Here is an 18,721-nt window from a genome sequence, read left to right as displayed (position 1 = left end):
TCAGAAGGGGAGTCTCTAGTCTGGAATAAGACCCCTAGGCTGGATGCTGCTTTTTCTCAGGTTTCCAGGCAAACAGATCTGGCCTTCGAGGACATGGGGGTTCTTGCAGACCCCATGGACAGAAGGATGGACTCTCTCTTAAAGAAGTCCTGGGATTCGTCACAGGGAAACCTTAAGCCTGCCATGGCGGTCACAGTAGTGGCCCGCAATATGGAATATTGGCTTACGCAGATAAAGGCGCATATTGAGGCAGGAACGCCAAAAGAGACTATTTTGGCTTCCTTTCCCATGCTACTTAAGGGTGTAGCGTATATTGCGGACGCTTCCGCCGAATCAGTGCGCATGTCCGCAAGGTCTTCAGCCCTCACTAATTCGGCTCGAAGGGCCCTATGGCTTAAGACGTGGCAAGGAGACAGCGCGTCTAAAGTTAAACTCTGTGGAATTCCCCTCACAGGAGATCTCTTGTTTGGCCCAGGGTTAGAGACCGTTTTAGACCGGACGGCCGATAAGAAAAAGGCCTTTCCCATTAAAAAGAAGTTTGGGGAGCAGGCTAAAAGAAAGTTTCGCCCCCAGAGAAAGTTGGAAACCCCAAAAGGAGAGCGGCAGAAAAAAGCTTGGGGGCAGAAGGGCAAGGGGCGGGGAGGGGCGATTTTTCGCCCTCCTGAACAGCCCAAGAAGACCCAATGACGGGGTAACCACGGTGGGAGGAAGATTGGGGGCCTTCCTCCCACAATGGGAGATGATCACCTCCAACCAGTTTGTGTTAGGGATCATAAGAAGAGGTTACCAGCTAGAGTTCTCAGAACCTCCTCAGCACAGACTTCTGGTCACCGAGCTGCCAAAGTGTGCAGAGAAAGCGTCAGCTCTTCTATCCTCCCTACAGGAGTTAGAGGAACAAGAGGTGATAGTGAGGGTTCCTGTAGAGGAGATAGGCAGAGGCTTTTACTCCCACATTTTTGTGGTCCGCAAGCCTTCGGGAAAATTCAGGCTTATCATGAATCTGAAGCCTCTGAATGTCTCAATTACCTACAGGAAATTCCGGATGGATTCTATCTATTCGGTGAAAGCGCTTCTTCCCCCAAATTGCTTCATGGCGTCAATAGACTTAAAGGACGCTTATCTGCACATTCCAGTCGCAGAAAGTTACCAGAGGTTTCTCAGACTGGCGGTGAGAACTGGGGAAGGAACGTTTCATCTACAGTTCAAAGCACTCCCCTTTGGACTATCCTCTTCCCCCCGCATCTTCACCAAAGTGATGGTGGAGGTCCTGGCTTTCTTGCGGCTCAGAGGCATCTCTGTAGTCGCGTACCTGGACGACCTACTCCTGTTTGCTCCTTCCCCGGAGCAGTTGTACCAGGATCTTCAGGTAGCAAGAGACAGCTTAGAAAACCTGGGATGGCTCTTGAACCTGGAAAAATCCAGTTTGGTTCCGGCCCAAAAGGTCACCTTCCTGGGCTATGTACTGGATTCGACAAAACAAAAAGTGTTCCTTCCAGCAGAAAAAATCCAGAAGGTGGACAGAGCAATATTACTGCTCCAGGGCAGCAGTCAGATCTCAGTAAGGAAAGCAATGTCAGCACTGGGCTTACTGACTTCCACGCTTCCGGCAGTTCAGTGGGCAGGGCTGCACTTTCGCCCCCTACAGCTGTTTATTCTGAGTGTCTGGGACCACAGTCCAGCATCTCTGGACTCCCTTATATCTGTGCCAAGTCAGGTCAAAAGGTCCCTCTGGTGGTGGAGGAAAGGGTCCAATCTCTCACAGGGCCTGGAGTGGGTTCTTCCAGTGTCCATAACGGTTACGACCGATGCGAGCGGCACAGGGTGGGGAGCACACCTAGATTCCAAGATGATGCAGGGCACCTGGGAAAAAGAAGACGCAAAGAAGTCCTCGAACTGGAGGGAACTGAGAGCAATAGAGTTGGCTCTCAGAGCTTTTCAGAGAGAACACCTGGGGCAGCATGTGAGGGTCCGTTCGGACAACTCATCAGCAGTGGCCTACATCAACAGGCAAGGGGGAACCAGGAGCAGATCCTTGTGGGGTCTGGCAGAATCCATCCTCAGGTGGGCCGAAGGGAGCATTCTCTCTCTCTCTGCAATACATCTGAAGGGGGAGCAGAACCACGTAGCAGATTTTCTGAGCAGAAAAATGCTGAAGGAAGGCGACTGGGTCTTGAACCAGGACATCTTCGAGATGATTACTCGGAAGTGGGGGGTCCCCTCGTGGATCTCTTCGCCTCAAAGGCGAATACGAAAGCTCGTCTGTTCTTTTCCCTAAACAGATGGGACGGAGCAGCCGGGGTGGACGCACTAGCTCAGAGCTGGCGTTTCTCAAAGTGTTATGCTTTCCCCCCTCCCGTAATGATTCCAGCAGTTCTGAGAAAATTTCGGTCAGAAGACACAACCCTCATTCTGATCGCACCACACTGGCCAAGGAGGCCGTGGTTCTCCCTCTTGAAGAGTCTGACAGTGGAGCCTCCCTGGATTCTGCCTATCCGGGAGGATCTTCTCTCTCAGGGTCCAATCTGTTGCCCTCAGGTGGAGCGATGGAACCTCGCAGCGTGGCTACTGAGGAAGAATTGCTAAAGGGCAAAGGTTTCTCGGATCGGCTAGTGACAACTCTCCTAAATTGCAGGAAAAGAGAGACGCAAGCCATTTACCTAAAGGTGTGGAAACGCTTTAACAGTTGGTGCACAGAAAGCTCCTTCGATGTACGAAGTTCTGTAGCAGTATTAGAGTTTCTGCAGGCAGGAGCGGACAAAGGATTAGCCCTTAGCACCTTGAAAGGACAAGTATCGGCACTAAGCGTTTTCCTGGAAAAGCCGCTAGCTATAGATCCTTGGGTAGCTAGGTTTTTTAGAGCTTTAGGCAGACAGAGGCCTGTTAAAAGTTCCCCATTCCCAGTGTGGGATCTTTCCTTAGTTTTACAGTCTCTTACAGGGGATCCTTTTGAGCCATTGGAATCCTGTACCTTGAAGTTGATCACCCTCAAAACTGTGTTTTTGGTGGCGATCACCACAGCAAGGAGAGTAAGTGAACTCGAAGCCCTTTCTATTAGGGCGCCTTTTTTTCAGGTTTTTCCGGACCGTTTGATTTTTAAAACGGATCCGGCCTTTTTACCAAAAGTGGCCTCTAGTTTTCATAGGGGCCAGGAAATTATTTTACCTACCTTCTGTTCGAATCCTGTGAGGGAACAGGAGCATATTTTTCACAAACTGGACGTTAGAAGGTGCGTCCTTCAGTACTTAGATAGTACAAAACAGTTTAGGAAATCCGATTCTTTTTTTGTATTGTTTTCAGGGGCTAGGAAAGGGTTCAAAGCCTCTAGACGATCAATAGCCAGATGGTTAAGGTTGGCCATTAGCCAGGCCTATGTAATCGGGGGTTTGGAGCCCCCGGAGGGTATTAAAGCACATTCCACCAGGGCAGTGGCAACTTCTCAAGCAGAGTGGGCTGGTGCTTCTCCGGAGCAGATCTGTAGAGCAGCAACGTGGTCCAGTTTTTCCACGTTTGTGAAGCATTACAGATTGGACCTGCTGTCAGCCAAAGACCAAGCCTTTGGGCGTAAGGTGCTGCAGGCAGTAGTCCCTCCCTAAGGTAAGGTGCTCGCTTATCCTCTCTATGGTGCTGTCCTGAAAGATGAATGGGGAAAAACGGAGTTACTTACCGGTAACATCCTTTTCCAGGAATCTTTCAGGACAGCACTAGTACCCACCCAGGTTTTTGATTATCTATGAGAACTCATCGCATGAGAACGTCAGGTAAGATAAAGATTTGTATGACGTATTCTTGTGTCTCCCCAGCTGGCCGGAGGAACTCGTGAAGAACTGAGGGGCCGTTGGGAGGATGAGATTTAAATATTGAATTGGAAGGCGGTGTTTCCTAAGAGGGGAGGAGCCGGTGTCTCTCTATGGTGCTGTCCTGAAAGATTCCTGGAAAAGGATGTTACCGGTAAGTAACTCCGTTTTTTTTACCTGCCTAAGGAATTTTTATTTCTGTCCTGAGATACACTCAACTCTGCCTCACAGTACAGCCCTGTCATCTCTCTCTGTCTCTCTGCTCCTTCTTATCAGCATGTCCTGTATTCACAAATGAGCACTGCAACACAACTGAGCTTTGCTGGAAAGGGGGTTGCAAGATATTGTTACCAAGCCAAACTAAGATATTGGTTGCATTCAAAAAATACATTGAATGATATAGTAATAATTACAGCACTGCAATAATGTGTGTCATTTAATGTATATTTGCATTCAGCTTTACATTCGAGCTTCACACAGATGTAAAAGACTAGCTAATGCTGACTTGTATTTATTAGAAATGTATTTATTAGAAAATCATTAAGGGCCTGTTCACACCATGTCATTGCAGTAACGTGAAAATGTACGTCATTCTGAATGGCATCTCCGCACACCTGGTGACGGATGTGGACTGCAGCGCATTGTGCCACAATGCACTAATGTGCAATCCCAAAGCATTAGTGTATTTTTTGGCAGTGCATCACAATACACAATAGTACGTTGCTGCACATTGTCTGCGCTGCAATTAACATCTATTGGCAGTGACACCGAATCACACCAATGCAATTAATGTGCAGTGGTGTGCATTGCAATTATATACCGTAACGCAAGAGCATGGTGTGAACAGGCCCTAAATGAATTTTAAAAACAACTAGGTTACTTGAATGTATACGTTAATCTTGATATTGGCATCTTGTATTCTCAGATACAGCAGCTTTGAGGCTAGGATAGAAGTAATGCTCTGCTGGATTGCTCATATAATGACCGTGAACAACATGCTAACAGGAGAAGCATGCAGAGTGATGACTTATCACTTTTGTATTCTGGAACAAGCTGTACTGTTGCTACAGTTGAGATAGAGTACCTGGGTCTGCTATCTGCCAGAGTGCATAGGTTAAGAACAGAATTGCAAACCCTTTGGCAGGCAAAACCATTTCCATATATGTATGTTAACGGTGTAGTTTGTGGCATGTCTAGAGTTCCAATTTAAATAATGTTATAAATATGATTATCAATAACTAGCTCTTGTTTCTGACATATGTATTATGAGTGGCCTTACACTACCATAGGTCAGAACTTCAGGCCAGTATACACTAAGATGTCCCATACATTTTTCTCGAGGTCCTTTGCTGCGCTCCTTCCAATGTAGCTGTGGACAATCTAGTGGAGCGTTTGGCTGCTTATAAAGAGCGAATATTACGTTTGGGGCACCCTGCACGTCTGCTGGAATCCCTACAGCATCACTCTCTGGACGCTATGCTGGCACGTAGTGATAACTCTCAGATTGTTGCTGACATCCGCAAAGATATTGACCTGACGTTTGTAAGTATTTCATTACATTTTTTTGAAAGCAATCTTTTTTCCAGAATTACTTTTTTTTTTTTTTTTTTTTTTTTTTTTTTAGCACCACAACAAGCTGATTGTGCTTTATTAATCTTCATATCTTAGTACCAGCAGGTTAACTTCACAATGAATAATTAAAGACAGTGCAGTTGTTAGGTGACGTGTAAAACACTGAAAGAACCACAAAAAAGCACTGAATGGAACCACTGGTATATCATACAAATGGCAGCTGTGTGCAATGTAGCCAATTCTTGTGACACCAGCAATGATGTAAAAACAGTAAAAAGTTTATTGAAAACAAACCCATGAACAAACAATATGTCAATGGTAATGAATACAGAGCTCTCCTCCAACACACTGGAAAAACAAAACCAGGGTAAAGACAGACTTACGCGCTCTCAGCTGGGTCTCTGCTGGGCTGGACGGTGCTGCAGTTGTTACTACAATTGTGCTCATCAACAAATGGCAATGGCTATATGGAGAGAAAGCCTCAAGGGAGCGGAGAGGGGAACCACCATGCTTGGCTGGGGGAGTGCCGCAGGATAATGCAGGAGATCACAGGAGATGAAAGGCAGCCAAGCTGCGAAGGACGGTGGAGCCGACGATCGGCTTCATAGACAGTGGGGAAACAGCCCCGGGCGCAAGCGGGAGGAAGAAATGCAGGGAGGGTTGCTGTCGTCCTGACGACGCGTTTCGGGCGTGGCCCTTTGTCAAGTCATGTGATGTCAGAAGGGGGCGGTGCCACTATGTGACGTAACCGGGTGGCCCCACCCTTCCCTATAAAAGAGCTGTCAAAGCAGAGAGGAGGCAGATGGCTTGGAGGCCTCCCAGAGGACAGAGCACTTTACTTTTTTTTTTTTTTTTTTTTCGATTTTTCGGGTCCGGCGGGCGACGTGATTGACTCATAATTACATCAAGGGACATTATTATTTTTTATTTTTTAATAAAGGACTTGTCAAAAACTGTGTACTGCTTATGGCAACAGATTTTCTCCTTTTAGATGCGCCTGTTATTCGTTATTGGTTAATTTATTTTAGTATGAGAAACCCCATATGGGAAGGTTTCCTTCCAACTAGTTAATGATATGAGAGGGGAGGGAGAGTGAGGGGGGGCAGTTGGTAGGAGGGAGAAGAGGAGAAAAAGGCGAAAAATAATCATTTTTTTAGTTTTTTTTTTTTTTTCTTTTTCCCTTAAGGCGGTAGTAAACCCGCTGACACTTTTTTTGTTTTTTATACACCTGTAAGGAAAAAGGCATAATGAGCTAGTATGCACTGCATACTTGCTCATTATGAAATACTTACCTTAGAACGAGGCATCGGTATCTCACCTGGTCCACGCTGAGGTAGCTGACATGTTGCCTCGGCGTGTCTTCCAGGTATCGCGGCTCCAGCGCTGTGAGTGGTTGGAGGCGCAATGTCGTCACTACCGTGCATGCGCGCGCGAGACTTCTTTCCGGCAAGGTCCGGCATCTGCCGGGCTTTCAGCCGAGAATCCCCTGTGCGCATGCGCCGCTGCAGTCAGCGGCTCATTGCAAGGGGAATATCTCCTTATTATAGGCTTACCTGTAGGTAAACGATAAAAATTTAACTATACAACTGCTTTAAAAGGGGTTGTTAAAGTTAAGGAATATGCACTAAATATAGATAACTTGAGTGTTTTTTTAATTTATATTGTAAATTTTTTAGAAGGTTTATATTATCTTTGGTATGAGTGGATTATAGTGAATTTTCACTTCACGGGAGAGAAAGAAGAGAAAACTTTTTTTTTTTGGGGTATTTTGTTTGTTTTTTTGTTTTTGTCACATGAGGATTTGTAGAGGGAAAGTGTTCATTCTTAATTATGACACGGAAATGTTTTTATTTTTTCCTTCCTTCTTTCGTTGCTGTCTCTCTCCTTTCATACCATCTTTTATTGAAGACAGGCAGGATTTAATGCTAGGGGGGTTTCTGAGGTTTTTTTTTTTTTTATTCTTTATTTATTTGTTTATAAATATAAGAAGAAAAAATTAGGTATTTATAAACATTAAAATTTGTATGATGTGTAAGTAAAGAAGGAATATACGTTGATATATGTTAATGTTCTCCCAATAGGAGAGGTTTACTATAGTACTTTAATTCAATAAAGATATTTAAAAAAAAAAAAAAAAGAAACTATGAAATAGCCAAACCAATCGCAAAAAAAATCAATCAATGAGGCACAGACCACGGAAACACCCCCCCGCAAAAAAAAGCAAACAAAACTATTAAAATATTTTCAAACAACTTTTGTCAAGGCATCAGATGTAATTATAATTTTTGTACATACATTTGTACCAACATTAGTCTACAAACCATATTAGTGCATAGCCAGATTATTTATGCGCTGCTAGGCAGGGGGGAAGTAAAGCAAAGCAAACCTGCTTTGGCCTGCTTTGCAATTTACTGTATATTGTATTTTCTGCGAGCAAGAATTTTTCATCATTGTAATGTTTACCTGAGTGATTTTTGATGTGACTTTCACATTTTCATTTGTGTGCTTTGATGATTGAATTAAAACAATGGGTTACACATTAAAAAAAAAACAAAAAACTGTGTACTATTTTTCTTACTTTTGTACACTTTTCTTGGTGAATGGGTAGGGGTACAATGTACCCCTGCCCATTCACATGGGGGGGGGGGCAGGATCTGGGGGCTTCCAGACTCCAATAAGCCCTCCACCCACAGACCCCGACAACCACCGGCCAGGGTTGGCTGGAAGAGGCCCTTGTCGCGAACAACATGGGGACAAGGTGCTTTGGGGTGGGGAGGCACAGAGCCTCCCCTGCCCCAAAGCACCTACCCCCCTATGTTAAGGGCATGTAGCCTGGTATGGTTAAAGCGGAGTTCCACACAAAAATTGAACTTCCGCTTTTCGGAACCCTGCCCCCCTCCGGTGTCACATTTGGCACCTTTCAGGGGGGAGGGGGGTGCAGATACCTGTCTAAGACAGGTATTTGCACCCACTTCCGGCATAGACTCCCATGGGAGTCTACGCCACTTCCCGTCCCCACCGCGCTGTCTGCTGGGAACACACAGCTCCCAGGAGAGAGCGGGGACCACTTGGGACGCGCAGCGCGACTCGCGCATGCGCAGTAGGGAACCGGGAAGTGAAGCCGCAACGCTTCACTTCCTGATTCCCTCACCTAGGATGGCGGCGGCAGCTGCCGAGAACCGAGCGGGTTCTCGGCGTCCCCTGCCGACATCGCTGGACCCTGGAACAGGTAAGTGGCCATGTATTAAAAGTCAGCAGCTGCAGTATTTGTAGCTGCTGGCTTTTAATATTTTTTTTTTTTTGGCGGTGTGGGTGAACCCCCGCTTTAAGGAGGGGGGGGGCGCTCGCTTGTCGTCCCCCCCCCTTTTCTGACCTGCCAGGCTGCATGCTCAAGTAAAGGTCTGGTATGGATTTTGGAGGGGATCCCACATCATTTTCTTTCTGTTTAATTTTTTATAATCTATTGCTGGGAGCTGGCAATACATTACCTCCGCGAGGAAGTTTAAATCAAATTTTTTTCTTTAGAAATGTCATTATTGCTGTGGCATGTTCTATACATCGCACAAATGCGCCACTTTACAGGCAGACTAAGGGGACCTCCCATGCACGATATTTAAATTAATACAGTATTTTATTTTTATTGTTTCACTTTAAGCATCATTAAAATCGCTGCTCCTTTAAAAACAATTGTTTTAAAATCTTTTTTTTTTTTTTTTTGCCTTGATACATGTCCCCTAGGGCAGTAACTTGCATATAGGCCTTTAAAATGAGGACTTTTGATTTTTCATGTTCATGACCCATAGACTTTAATAGAGTTTGCATGTTCGCTAGAACTTTTTGCCTGTTTCCAGATGTTCAGTGCAAACGGAACCGGGGGTCGTTTGGCCAATCCCAAGTTATAACTCCTACATACCAACACCCCTTCCCTTTTTTTTTTTTAACTACCTAGGTGCCCGTGTGATTGGATAGGTATTTTTTTTACTTTATTTAATCTATCCTTAGTCATTAATTTTTTTTTATGTTAGTCTGAGTTAATATACATCATGTAATTTTGACCATGCTTGTATTGCATATTTTTTTATTCCATTTATTTAATTATTACTTTTTACTGAATCATAGATGTTCCAGTCTTTGCCCTGTTTTTTTTTTCTCCATTGTGTTTGAGGAGAGCTCTGCATTCACTACCATTGTTTCAAGTACCCCCAACAGGCCATGTTTGCAGGTTTTCCTTTTATCTTGCACAGGTGCTTTAAATCGGAGCCAATGGCTTGGTTTTTTTTGGACAGCTATTTTATCTAATGCCGTGTACACACGAGCAGACTTCTCGACCTGACTGGACGAATCCGTCGGACAATTCGACCATGTGTGGGCTTCATCGGACCTGCAGCGGACTTTTTCGGTCGAAAATCAGACGGACTTTAGATTTGGAACATGTTTCAAATCTTTCCGACGGACTCGAGTCCGGTCTAAAAATCCGCTCGTCTGTATGTTAGTCCGACGGACGAAAACCGCCAGCTGTTGGCTACTGGCTATCAACTTCCTTATTTTAGTCCAGTCGTACGTCATCATGTACGAATCCGTCGGACTTTGGTGTGATCGTGTGTAGGCAAGTCAGACCTTTGATTCCGAAAAGTCCGCCTGTGTTTAAACGGCATAAGAGAAATTCCCAAAACATGGCCTGTTAGGGGTACTTGAGGACGGGGTTGAGGAACCAATGCTTTACATTACCATGGAGGGATATTTTGTCTTGGTTCTCTATTTGTTTTGGTTTTGTATTGTTAGGCGACTTGTGACTGATTTTCTTTTATCAATCATTGGAAGACACAGCATTACTTTTAAAGGCCGTACACATGAGCCGAATATAGTTTCTGTTGAACCGGCCGTCATTCGGCCCATGTGTACAGCAGGCTTTTCGACAGGAGCCAGTCTAACAACCTACTTTTTGAACGGGCATGCTGGAAAACAAGCCAATGGCTGTAAATGCTGATCAGTGTGGTCTGGTGCATTTGCTTGATTTGAAAAAAAAATCGCATAGCTTGAGTCTCAGTCTTGGCCTACACAGATGTTGGATGCTGAGTATTTAATGCCAGGGCCTTGGACACACTCTGCTGCCACTCCAGGTGTTCTCAAGGAGAGATAGTGCAAGCCACAGCCCAAACATGGCATTTGTGAAATGAAGCCAAGTTCAACAAATGCATGAAATCTGTTCTCTGCACATTGCGGACTCAACGGCTGGTGGGTACTTGGCAGAGGTCAGAGAGGCCTTCTATGTGTCCCCTTTTGTCATTTTTATAGACCCATAAAAGGCTATAGCCACCAGCAGTCATCACTGTATTCTTCTGGTGGGGAAGGCTCCCTGCACTCGAGTCAAGCAATTTTCTTTGCATAATGTGTGACCTGCCCAAGTCTGGTGCTAAAAAGGCATTGAGAACAGAAAGGTGCTGTATCTGCCTGTTCTTTCTGGCAATGCAGTGTGAATGGAACGTTCATCATAACTTTCTTGGACTTGGCTGATGATTGAATGCTGCTCATATGAATGTGAGTTGCTGCAGTCACATTTACTTTTCATTTTAAAAAATAAGAACAGCCGGTTCCAGCTCACAAAAAGTGTGTTCCAACATGTGTGCAGGAACAAGGACTTCCACAATAGAAGACACTTCATAGACTGATACACACACATTTATAATTTCAGTCAGTGGCTGTCATTTACAAAGATGCAAGATCGCATGCAATGTCCGTGCAATGCGATTTTAGCCATACAGATAGTATAGCTGAATTGGCCATGCGATCCGATTCCTGTCCGAGTTTTCAGATCGCACTGCAATATGTGAACTGATTTGACAGGAGTAAATGAACAGACAGGGATTCTAACCCTACCTTACTTAAAGGGGAACTTCACTCTCCCAATCAACATTGATTATTTGTATTTCCTCATGATGCTAGCATTAGTAAATAAATAGGAAATTATATCATATTTTACTTGTTTTAAACTTTTTTTTTTTTTTTTTTTTTTAAATAAACATTTCTTCAGTTACTTCCTGTTTTTTTGCCTAGACAATTGATGTCCGACATCCCAGGAGTCTTTAGGAGAGGAGGAGGGTTTTGCTTAGCTAAGCACAGTCACCTGCAGGCATACCTGAGCTAAGGGCAGATGGATTCCAGGAAGTAAATGCTACATAAATCATTTGTCTTACTCAAGATGGCCACAGCCAGAAATGCTAGGGGTTGTTTTTCAAAGTGATTCCTCAACAAAATAAAGCACATGGTTGGATGGGGTAGTTTGCTTTGAATATTAAAAATGAGTTAACTACTTGCCAACCGCCCCATAGCAGATTTTTTGCCACAGGGCGGCAAAGGATCACGTATACATACGTGATTTTGCACTTCTGGGTATCAGGCGCTAGTGAGTGTTGCCCCCATCTCGCCCCCACTGTGATTTTACATAACAGGAGCTGATTAGTGGGTCCCGCGGACTTGATGGCCACCGGTAGTCACTGATCATTCGGTACACTGACAGAATGGCAGTCTGCTTATGTAAACAAGGCAGATTGCCGTTCTGTCAGTACAAAAGCATGGATCCTGTGTTTCTGTAAAGCAGGAACACCGATCCATGCCTTCCGCTAGTAAAAGCACCTCCCCCACTACACTGAAACACTGGCTAGGCACACAGTTAACCCTTTGATCGCCCCTGATGTGAACCCCTTCCCTGACAGTTTATTGGATATGTTTTAGAGCAGAAAGTAAAAAAAATAAATATCTTTATAGCGCAACAAGTAAAAACCACAGAGGTGGTCAAATACCACCAAAAGAAAAAAAATGACATAAATTTATTTGGGTACAGTGTCACAAGACCGCGCAATTGTCAGTCACGCAGTGCTGTATCGCAAAAAATGGCCCGCTTAGGAAGAGGGGTAAATCTTCCGGAGGTCAAGTGGTTAAATAGTGTATTTGGTTTGTGGTGCTTAGCTGCAGTGAAGATCCACTTTAACTCAAAACAGAAAAAATGGCTTTAGTAATATTGTTAACGCCAATAAAATTCATACGTTTGATGTATTGATGTTGCTTAGGTGTTTTCTCTTTCATTTTGCATTACGCTTATTTTCATATTCATTTTTTTGTTACATTTTATAGGCAAAAATAAGAAAACTGCCACGTAAGGAAGAAAAGGGCAGCTTCAGAACAGAAATCAAAGCTCTTAGGAAAGAACTGAAGGAACGCGAGGAGGCAGCAATGATCGAAACATTGAAAGCTGCCAATGTTATCCTCAGCACAACGACAGGTTAGTCAGGGCTGCGGCCTCTTCCAGCTCACAATACTATAATGATGTATGAGCTTATTTCCATCACATTTACTTACTACAGCTGCTATTGATTCCTTGCTAAAATAGACTTCTTGCCCTATGATTCATATACCATTTGTGAAAGATATTTTCTAAAGAATATAAATAGAATGTCAGAATGACTCATATGTCTTCTAACAGAGGTATCCGATCTATCATGGCTGCAGAAGCTTGCTTTCTATTTGACTGTGAAGGTGATATACTGAAACATTATATGTATGTCTTTTAAAGTCAATATACAACCTGCGCTATGTTACTTTAAGGTGGAAGCATCATATGCCCTTTTTTCCTTTTAAATATTTCAAAGCAGAAAACTTAAAGGGTATGCCCACGAAAAAGTCACCTCAGTTATAGGAGATGCTTGGTGGGCTGAGTCAACCTCTGGATTTTTAGGTTTGGTGGGTAATCCCAACAAGGAGATTTTCATGCCATAATTACTGGCTCTTTTTAGGTCCACTTAGACTTTTGGGTTGTTCCATCCACCTATGTGTGTTCCAACATTTCCTGCTGTATTCTTCATAATATAAAATAAATAAATGACCAAAGTGAGCACCCGAGACTTGTCTCAGTTCTGGATAGGAGAGGACAAGGGTTATAACTATTACTGCTTTCCAAAGATTCGTTAAATCAGGGTTTCTCAACCAAGGTTCCGTGGAACTCTAGGGTTCCTTTTAGAAGTTGCCAGGGGTTCCTTGATCAATAAGCAACGTCTGCCTCTCAGATGAGTAACCACTGACGCATTGATCTTTCTAGCTATCTGAAAGGTGATTCTTCCCAATGACCACCAATGTAAGGAGCATTCTTCCCACTGACCATCACACTAATGTACTGTGAGCTTTAAATGTAAGAATTTAATACCAGGGGTTCCCTGAAGCCAAGTAATTATTTTGAGGGTTCCTCCATGTTAAAAAGTTTGAGAAAGGCTGCGTTAGAATAATTTCCTCTCACTTCCTGCCCTACTGACAATGTTTAACTAGACAGGAAGTAAGGAGAACTCTTTAAAGCAACACAAATAAAAATAAAATTGCTTTTCTTTATTAGAGTAGGGGAAGGATAGAACCCCTGGAAGATTTTAATTTCTGTCTGTGTCCCTGTTGCAGTTTTTTCCTGTCTGGTAAACCTATTGCTAGTAGGACAGAAAGTGAGAGTGAAGCTCTCTAATGGGAACCAGAAAGCCGTAAAAACCCAACAAGAATTTTAGTCATTCCTCCACTCTGTCCAAAACTAGAGGAAAGGTCTTTGGCGTGACATAAATTTCCATTCACATCGAGATGTCACTAGTAAGGTGTAAGAAACCACTGCATGGTTTGTCCCCTAAGTATTAAATAAAATGTGAGTTTTGGGTGGACTGGCCCTTTTTTTACTAGTGATGGCGGCGATCAGCGATTTTTATCGTGACTGCGACATTATTGCGGACACATCGGACAATTTTGACACATTTTTGGGACCATTGGCATTAATACAGCGATCAATGCTATAAAATTGCATTGATTACTGTAAAAATGTCACTGGCAGTAAAGGGGTTAACCACCAGGGGGCGGGGAGGGGTTAAGTGTGTCATAGGCAGTGATTGTAACTGTGGGGGGATGGGCTAGCAGTGACCTGACACTGATTGCTGCTCCTGATGACGGGGAGCAGACGATCGGTGTCCTGTCACTAGGCAGAACGGGGAGATGCTGTTTACATCGGCATCTCCCCGTTCTTTAGCTCCGTGACAGGATCGCGGGTATCCCAACGGCGATCGAGTCCGCGGGCACGGTCACGGAGCTCGCGCCAGGCGCGCGCACGGCGGGAAATTCAAAGTAACGTGCCCAGCCGTGCCAATCTGCCGATGTATATGTGCTGACAGTGGTCGGCAAGTGGTTAAAGTTGTTTTTTTTTCTAGTGGCACGGACAACAATCTCCTTAGAATTTGATTATCAAAGTTCTAACACAGAGTGGTTCCCACCTGCCTTGTAGAGGCCACAGAAGAGTAACCATCTTGCTTTTATTTATAGTTTTAGTTTTTATATGTAGAATGCCCTTCTATTAGAACAAATAAGTCCCAGTGCTGTATACCACCTGCAGGTGGAACTGCAAATTGACCAAAGAAACCCATACTAAAGGCTCAGCAAGTTTTACAGGGTTATAGTATTCATGGAAGCATTACACAGCTCACAGGAGTAGCACAATATCTTAGACAGAATTAATGCTTTTTTCAAGTGCAATTACAGCTGCAAAACTCATTAATACCTTTATGAAATTTACATATATAAGGGTCATAGGTATAAAACTGTTTGAAGGACTACCTCTTACAGTCTGGGTTGTTCTTAAAAAAAATCATATTCTCCCTTTAGTTCTTCAGAGCAGTATGGTAGTGTGGAAAAGAGAAGCTTATTGACTGCAATAGGCAAAAAGAAGAATCATCTTAATCCTGCATCACAGAACACAGGGCTTCATGTTCATGGCTGCCTGGGTAATGCTGCCATCTTCAGGTGAATAAAAAAAAGGCAGGTGACCCCACCCAGGCATAACTCTTCCCAGCTCACCAAACCCTAGTCTTGTGCTAATGTTCTTTGGTGATGGATGCGTCTGTGAAGTCTCTCTGAATATTCCATTCTGTGGTGCTTGCTTGCACTTTTTATCCTGTTCAGTACACCACCACTGTGGAAAGGCTTTATCTGGAACAGTTGCCTATGGTCCTAGGCAGGGTTGCTGATAAGGGGGTAGTGCCTGCCCAGAGCAGCAGGAGTGGGCTTAACTACTGGAACCAATCCCCCTGTGGCCCTCCCTGTGTTTACAATGTTTTAGTTTTTGAATGAACAGGGAACCTCTTTACAGAGTGCTTCCTGTTCATTCACTCTGCAGCTGAAGCTGCAGAGAAAGGATTGAGGAATCTGTGTACTCAATCTTTCTCTGTCTCAAAAGTCAGACATTGGGTGTCTGTTTAGACCCCTGATATTTCACCAACCCCCACAGGGCTGGTGAAAAAAAGGTGGAGCTACCTATTAGGCTTGGTTCACTGTTCTGTCAGCTAGGCTGTACGGGGCCCCTTGATTTCTAACAGCAGCCTTGGGGTCCAGAAGGAGAGTACCCAGACCCCATTATGGAAGATCTGGGAGCTCATTATGAAATACTCACCCTAGATCGAAGCCCCCGCAGTGGTCCCAACACACAGTTCTGCTCATGACTCCCGGCCTTATTTCCAGGTACCACGGACTCCGGCACTGTGATTGGCCAGAGCTGTGATGTTGTCACTCCCGTGCATACGCGCTGGAGCCGCCAGTAATGGCATGTCAGCTGAAGCAATGGCACGAATGAGACAGTGCTTCAGTGCGCATGTGCCGAGGACGCCGGCACATGCTGATACAGGGGATATCTCCTAAACCGTTTAGGTTTAGGAGATATCCATGGTAGCTACAGGTAAGCCTTATTATAGGCTTACCTGTAGTGAAAAGTGGTTGTAAAGGGTTTACAAGCACTTTAAGTTTTACACATATATAGAAATTGCTTTAATGTCTCTTAGGTAAAGACAACTTGTACGTTGGGTTTCTGGGTCATTTTTCCTACAGAGTCTTTACACATGAATAATGTCCTCTCCACAAGATTGGTGACTTCTCTTGGCTCAGAATTTGGCGCCCCCCACCTAATCCTTACAAAACAGATTGTCGGATCTCTGAATTCTGGCATCAAGTCATGCAAATTCAGTGTTTAATTTAGAAAAGTGGATTTTCATCCTAATTACCAATAATTGTTCATTGTGAAATTACGGACATGTATACACATTGATCTGTTTCCAAACCCCTTTCTTTGCCAGGTGCTTCCCCGGACGGCCCGCTGAAACTGCTTCCTGATAATTACTTTGACCTGGTGGTGATTGATGAGTGCGCTCAAGCATTAGAGGCCAGCTGCTGGATCGCTCTACTGCAGGCGAGAAAGTGTATCTTGGCCGGCGATCACAAACAGCTACCACCCACCATTATATCTCACAAGTAGGGAGGCAAGCACTGCAGTGATTTCCATTTGTCTCAATATCATCAATACTTATGTCTTCTCATTCCATCTTCAGTACATCTTATTTATTGTATTGCTTTACAAAAGCAACATAAACAGTTGATATATGTGATGCGTTTTGCCAGTCAATAGATTTGTAATTGTGTTCAGCCAGTCTTGTGATCCTTTTCAGGCCAGTTACCTCAGTTTTCTCTGCTGTAGTTAAGCTACATTTAAAATCAAAACTTTACAGTTGCTACGAGATCAGGAGTCTTCCAATGACTGCTATCTAAGAGGGGAATTCTTCTCACCTCCTCTTGTGTGTCTGGAATAAGAAGTAAAGTGAAATCTCCCTAATGGGACAGCTGACATAAGAAAAAAACCTAGCATAGGTTTTAAGCACATTTTGATATATAAATATAAATTATTATTATTCACGATTTATATAGCGCCAACAGTTTACGCAGCGCTTTACAATGTATAAGGGGGACAACACAATTACAGTACAGTTCAATACAAAAGGTACAGGAGGGCCCTGCTCGTAGAGCTTACATTCCAAAGGGAGGGGGTGGTGGTACAAAAGGTAATAGCTGCAGAGAATGATTTGATGGGGGTGGCTCGGGGACAGTTGTTAGGTGGGTGTAGGATAGGCTTCCCTGAATAAATGAGTTTTCAGGGATCTCCTAAAGGTTGAGAGGTTAGGGGCTGATCCGACATACTGGGGCAGGGAGTTCCAGAGGATGGGAGAGGCTCAGGAGAAGTCCTGAAGGTGAGCATGGGAGGAGGTAATGGGAGCTAGAGAGCAGGAGGTCCTGGGAGGAGCGGAGGGATCGATTTGGGCGATATCTGCAGATAAGGTTGGTGATGTAGATGGGGGCAATGTTGTGAATGGCCTTGTAGGTTATGGTTAGCATTTTGAATTTTACGCGGTGGGGTAAGGGAAGCCAGTGAAGGGATTGGCAGAGAGGAGCAGCAGTCATGGATTGGTTAGTGAGGTGTATTAGTCTAGCAGCAGAATTCATAATAGACTGAAGGGGGGATAGCCTGCTTAAGGTTAGGCCATTAAGGAGAGAGTTGCAGTAGTCAAGGCGGGAAATAATCAAGGAGGGAATAAGTTGCTTTGTGGTGTCATTAGTCAGGAAGGGTCGAATTCTGGAGATGTTGTGGAGGTTAAGGCGGCAGGATTTAGCCAGTGATTGGATGTGGGGGCTGAAGGAGAGGTCAGAGTCAAGGATTACACCCAGCACCCTGGCATGTGTGGAGGGACCGATGGTTATGTTGTTGATATTAATGTTGAAGTCACGGGGGGGGGAGTACCGGGAAGGAGAAAATATTACAAGCTCAGTTTTAGAAAGATTGAGTTTGAGAAAGTGGTGTGACATCCATATCGATATATCATTCAGTAAGTTTGAGATCTGTGAGGAGATCAAGGGAGTGATTTGAGGAGTGGAGAGATAGATCTGTGTGTCGTCGGCATAGAGGTGGTATTGGAAGCCATGGGAGGTTATCAACTGGCCCAGGGAAGAGGTATAGAGTGAGAATAGGAGAGGCCCAAGGACGGAGCCGTGGGGTACTCCAACAGAAAGAGGAAGGGGAGTGGAGGAGATGGAGTTGTAAGGGACACTGAAAGTGCGCTGAGATCGGTAAGAGGAGAACCAGGATAAAGCAGAATCATGGAGGCCAAGGGAGTGTAATTTGCTGAGGAGGAGCAGGTGGTCAACTGTGTCAAAGGCAGCAGAGAGGTCTAAAAGTATGAGTATGGAGTAGTGCCCATTGGTTTTAGCAGTTAGTAGGTCATTGGTTAGTTTTAGTAGGACAGTTTCAGTAGAATGTTGTGGGCGGAAGCCAGACTGTAGGGGGTCGAGAAGGTTGTTGTCCGTGAGGTAACGACTCATTCTGTCATGGACAAGGCGTTCGATGAGCTTGGAGGCAAGCGGGAGCAGGGAGATGGGTCTTAAGTTATTCAAACAGGTGGGGTCTAGTGAGGGTTTTTTCAGTATGGGGATAACCAGTGCATGTTTGAGCGGGGAAGGAAAGGTGCCAG

At 44.4% G+C, this 18,721-nt stretch overlaps 1 protein-coding gene across 1 annotated transcript in view; it reads left to right on the top strand.

Annotated features, from left to right (window-relative positions):
• Positions 1 to 18,721, top strand: part of IGHMBP2 (immunoglobulin mu DNA binding protein 2) — a 116,212-nt gene that overhangs the window by 39,550 nt on the left and 57,941 nt on the right. Inside the window, exons 6-8 of the mRNA XM_073604559.1 lie at positions 5,136 to 5,336; positions 12,498 to 12,645; positions 16,502 to 16,676. Coding sequence (XP_073460660.1) covers positions 5,136 to 5,336; positions 12,498 to 12,645; positions 16,502 to 16,676 — 524 coding nt within the window. The remainder of the gene's footprint in view (positions 1 to 5,135; positions 5,337 to 12,497; positions 12,646 to 16,501; positions 16,677 to 18,721) is intronic.

The sequence above is a fragment of the Aquarana catesbeiana genome, linkage group LG11 (genome assembly GCF_042186555.1).
Source record: "Aquarana catesbeiana isolate 2022-GZ linkage group LG11, ASM4218655v1, whole genome shotgun sequence".
Lineage (NCBI taxonomy): Eukaryota > Metazoa > Chordata > Amphibia > Anura > Ranidae > Aquarana > Aquarana catesbeiana.
The sequence above is the reverse complement of the archived record's forward strand: the minus strand, read 5'-3'. Positions and strand labels throughout refer to the sequence as shown.